This window comes from Borostomias antarcticus (assembly GCF_949987555.1).
Source record: "Borostomias antarcticus genome assembly, chromosome: 1".
Classification (NCBI taxonomy): Eukaryota; Metazoa; Chordata; class Actinopteri; order Stomiiformes; family Stomiidae; genus Borostomias; species Borostomias antarcticus.
The window spans coordinates 17,815,633-17,820,632 of record NC_140234.1 but is presented as its reverse complement, the minus strand read 5'-3'; the positions used below and the strand labels follow the sequence as shown (position 1 = coordinate 17,820,632).

The window sequence follows — 5,000 nt, the reverse complement described above, 5'->3', positions numbered from 1 at the left end:
GACAGATTTGAATGCAAGTACAGTACTGTAATGAAAATCTCACCAGTAACCAGATAGCAGGCTCAAAAAAAGAGTTTTTTTTAAGCCTGTCCGGTAGACGGGGAGGTTCAGATCTCTGAAGTTCGGATGAGTGGGGTCCCACTGTATTTATCAAAATCTATACAGCGATTTACATTAATAACAGAACATTTATAGGCTACAATTTATTTACGGGCAATAATCCAATAATCCAGACCCAGCACCTTATTGAAAGATGAAGGTTAACACCTCAGCGAGGGTTAACCGTGTTCACAGTACAATATTACAGTCAAGGGTTATTTTATTAGGCTATTATATTCATGAAAAATATTTTATTTTCTTTATCGAATATCGTTTGAACTCTACTGAATTAATTTGAATATATTCAAACTCAATTTCGACAGCCCTAGTGTGTGTGTGTGTGTGTGTGTGTGTGTGTGTGTGTGTGTGCCTATTTGTATTCTCACACTCACACTGAAGCTGGGTCTGACCATTAAAGTTAAGGGTACAGGCCAGCCACTATCACCACTTTGATCAGCTCCAAACACAACAAACACACGCCTAGGATGGACTCAGAGGAGAGCGGGTAAACAAAGCCCAGAATAGCAGAGTCCATCCACGTCTGGGTTCACAATACCACACAATAGGTCCATTGTAGCCGCAGGCGGAGGTTTGTTGACAGGATTCCTACCTCTACAAGGCTTGATTGCATTAGCCTTCCTCTCACATAATGGGGCAGACTGACTGACACACACACACACACACGCACACACACGCACGCACACACACACACACGCACGCGCACGCACACACGCACACGCACACAGATCCATTACTCCATTACGGCTGTGTGTGAAACCACTGATTACAACCAAAAGTGATAATCACAGTGAATCACGGTGAACAGCTGTGTGTGCCATTAGGACAGGACAAAATATGCGAGAGGATGATCTTTTTGTACGAGTGTGTGTGTGTGTGTTTGCGTTAGTTCATGTGTTTGTGTGTCTTTATGTGGACGTGCATACAGATGTGTGTGTGTGTGTGTGTCTGTGTGTGTATGTGAGAGAGAGATTCATGTGTGTTTGTGTATTGTGTGTAGGACAGATACAGGAGGGGAAGCGATGTTTGTACCAGTGAGGAAGCATGAGTCACCAGACGATGAAGCCCTCCAGGCCTGATTGGATGAGAAAGCCTGTGATTCAATACAATGGGCCCTATTTTGGTGAAACTGATGCCGTCGGACACACAACAAAACTTTGGCGCTTTAAGGTGTGGGAAATGCAATTTCGGCGATGTCATGACTGAAAATGATAGCGCCAGGGCCCAGCGTCCACACCTCCACTGACCGGTCAGACACCCCTATCGTTAACAATTTATTTTTAGTCATTTAGCATACACTTTAACGTAACTTTATCCAAAATGTTTTTGGAGCGAGCGTTTTGCCTTGCTCAAAGGCACAACGGTAAGCAATGATTGATCAAGTCGCCTGGCCCGGTCTTAAACCGGCAGCCTCTCCTTTCAGTCAGCGGTCGGATGCTCTAACCCCCGGGCTGCACACTGAGCGCCAGTGCCCTTTCTATGGCCGCACCATTGAGAGTGTTCTTACATTCTCTATCAGTGTGGTTTGAGAATATGACTGCTCAGGACTGCTGAGTGACTACTACAGAGAGACTGTAAATCAATCAATCAAAGCTTTATTTGTATAGCGCATTTCATACCCAGAGGCAACACAATGCGCTTTACAGAGAACAAGGGAGGTGGGCATACGACCCACCTCTACATATTCCAGAGGGAAGCAAACAAACAGTAATCACCCGGGGGACAGATAAGTGAGCTGTAAAAATTCTTCCCTGACCCCTCTCAACAAGGCGATCGAGCAAGCTCCTGGAGTATGTTTGTCTACCGGCTAAGAACATTTATAGACAAAGATAGTAAAGACCGCAGCTAAAATCAGCACAGAACTGCCTCTTCTCTGTGACGTCTACACCACCCGCCGACAGAGTAAAGCCTAAAACATCATTAAGGACCCCAGCCACCCTGCTCATGCTCAGTTCTCGCTCCTTCCATCTAAAAAAAACGCTACGGGATCAAATCACACACCACCCGTCTCAGTAGCAGTTTCTTCCCACAGGCAGTCAGGCTGCTGAACAGCTGATGCACCTGCATGCCCTGCTCTCTGTATGTAACACACATTGTTGTATATGTGTCCGTTGGTGTTGGGTGTCTTCTATGTTATGACAGGGAGAGCCGTGCCCAAGCATTTCACACGTGACAAAGTTTGAATTTGAACCTACCGCCCTATAACACACACACACACACACACACACACACACACAGACACACAGACACACAGACACACACACACACACACACACACACACACACACACACACACACACTCCGTTTTTAGTGATCCTAGTGTTTCTAGTGGTAGGCCTGTAAACAGGATAACACAATGCCTTTCTTTTTCAAGATCCTACAGAGCCAGTCACACACCAAACGGAGTTGAGATCTGTGCCTCTAGATTAGTCTTCTAACAAAGTGTAACTCGAGTCAGTCCCTCTGTCCAGAGAATACTGTATATCAATGGCAATTCTGAATATCAGGTACCTGGCTGGCAAAACGTTTCTCATCAACTATCTCGTGAATGTAAATTAGAGGGCATGTTTTGAACTAGAACTTGACTAAAAGAAAATGGGTGAGCAGCGCTCATTAAAGCCTCTCCTCTCAACGCTGGCTTCTCTCAGTCTGCTAGGAGTGGGAAAAAGGAGGGGGGACTGGTGTCATAGAAATTGTAGTTTCACCACCTCACCACCTCCCTCAACCTTTCACATAGCTGTGCTAATCTAATTTATGACAGGATGACCTCCAGGAGGTCAACACACCTAGACGTTGTCTGCTCCAGAATAACCATCCTTTGTCCCATTGTCCCTGCAAGAATTACCGCCTTTTCTCATGTCACCTGTCTGTATTCTCGACCACTGTTGATGACGCCTGCCATTTAATATGACGTGCACAATGGGTTAGCCAATCACATCCCTGGAAGCGTCATACCTGTGTATTGCTTGAATATAAGGCCGCGCAAGACCAGACTGCGGCACTTCTGTTGGATGAACCACTCACGTGCGTTATCCTCAAGTCCTTGCGCTCGTATGTTTTCTCAATAAACCAGACTTAACCTCTTTGAGCGAATCTTGGCAAATGCTCTTTGACTAGATGAGTTAAAAATCTTCTACAACAGTCACCATAGCTACGGATGCTCTGAGCTGCAGGAGCACTTCCTTTCATGAGTTTACCTCTTTTGAATATCATGCTGTAATTTTAAAGTGCCAGGCTCCAGTTTTGACAGTCGCTGTGTATAGGCCTCCCAAGCAATGTCCAACCTTCTTAGTAGATTTCTCTCAACTCCTGTCCTTTATCCGCACAAACTATGATACGACTGTCATCACAGGCGATTTTAAGCTGCATGTTGATAACGAGGGTGATTCAAAAGCCGGGGACTTTATCAACCTCTTGAACTCCATGGACTTCAACACATTACTGGACCCACTCACAGCTGAGGTCACACCCTTGACCTTGTGATCACAAAGGGTCTTACAACTGTTGTATCTTCTATCAGTGACCTTGTCGTTTCTGACTGACACGCACACACACACACACACACACACACACATCACCTTGATCTGCAAGCAGAGCTCCTCCAGGGGCGTCCTCATGATCTCTGGTAGCTGGTAGGCATCCAGTAGACTGGCCCTTAGACCATCATACAGGTGGTAACACTTCCCTGGGCACACCCTACACACACACACACACACACACACAAACAAACACACACACACATATATAAGTACAAACACGCACACACTGAGTGGGCCTCATAATAAAGTTAAATAAAGGATGTGAAATGACAAAGTTAGTTGCCATGGTGAACTGGACTCTGGCTGTGCCTTCACATTAGATATGCAGAGCGGGTCACATTTAAGCTGCTGCTGCTGTTAATTGGTGCTTGGCTGAGAAAATACAGACAGACGGCACTGCTCCCCCAGCCAGACCCTGCCAACCAGACCTGAATCTCTCTCACACACACACACGCATGCACGCACACACACGCACGCACGCGCGCACACGCGCACACACACGCACACAAACCAGATGAGGGTAGTGGAGAGAGAAAGATAGGAAGATAGGAGGGGAGAGCAAACGAGTGTGAGGGAAAGAGAGAGAGAGAGAGAGAGAGAGAGAGAGAGGAGGGGGGGGGCAATGAGAGATGGAAAGAGAGAGAGAGAGACACACACAAGTTTTTTTTTTTTGGTGTATGCATCACCCCTCAAAGACCCATTCTGAGTCAGGAAAAACCCTGCACACACAAACACACACACACACCTGCCGGCGCGTCCTCTCCTCTGCTTGGCGTTGGCCAGGCTGACCCACTCTGCGGTCATGGTGCTGATGTTGTTGTTGGTGTCAAAGTGGGTCTCCTTGATCTTCCCTCCGTCGATCACGTACACCACGTCATCTATGGTGATGCTGAGGGAGGGAGGGGCCAGAGAGGAAACGTCAGACCAAGGCAGCCATTCAGGCAGCTTGTTACTGCACACACACACACACGCACGCACACGCACGCACGCACGCACGCACGCAGGCACACAATGCACAAACACACACACACACACACACGCACGCACGCACACACACGCGCACACACACACACACACACACACACGTGTCAAACTGATGTATAAATAAATTGTGTGTATAATGTATAATATAAATAGCTCTGGTGAAGTCTGGACTCTATATTTAGCATAGACAACTTGCTGTGGACACACATTGTACCCGCACACACAAACACACTCACACACACACTGTACCCGCAAACACACACACACTCACACACACACACACACACCCATCTGATGTATAAATAAATTCTGATCTTTGGTGAAGTTTGGACTCTATATTTAGCAAGCTTAAAGAGTATA

The 5,000-nt window shown here is 46.6% G+C and overlaps 1 protein-coding gene across 1 annotated transcript in view; it reads right to left on the bottom strand.

Moving 5' to 3' along the window:
- dhx36 (DEAH (Asp-Glu-Ala-His) box polypeptide 36) overlaps window positions 1–5,000 on the bottom strand; it is a 35,450-nt gene that overhangs the window by 11,551 nt on the left and 18,899 nt on the right. Inside the window, exons 16-17 of the mRNA XM_084448824.1 lie at window positions 4,402–4,545; window positions 3,696–3,813 (exon numbers count right to left, since the gene is read on the bottom strand). Of these exons, the coding sequence (XP_084304950.1) occupies window positions 3,696–3,813; window positions 4,402–4,545 (262 nt within the window). The remainder of the gene's footprint in view (window positions 1–3,695; window positions 3,814–4,401; window positions 4,546–5,000) is intronic.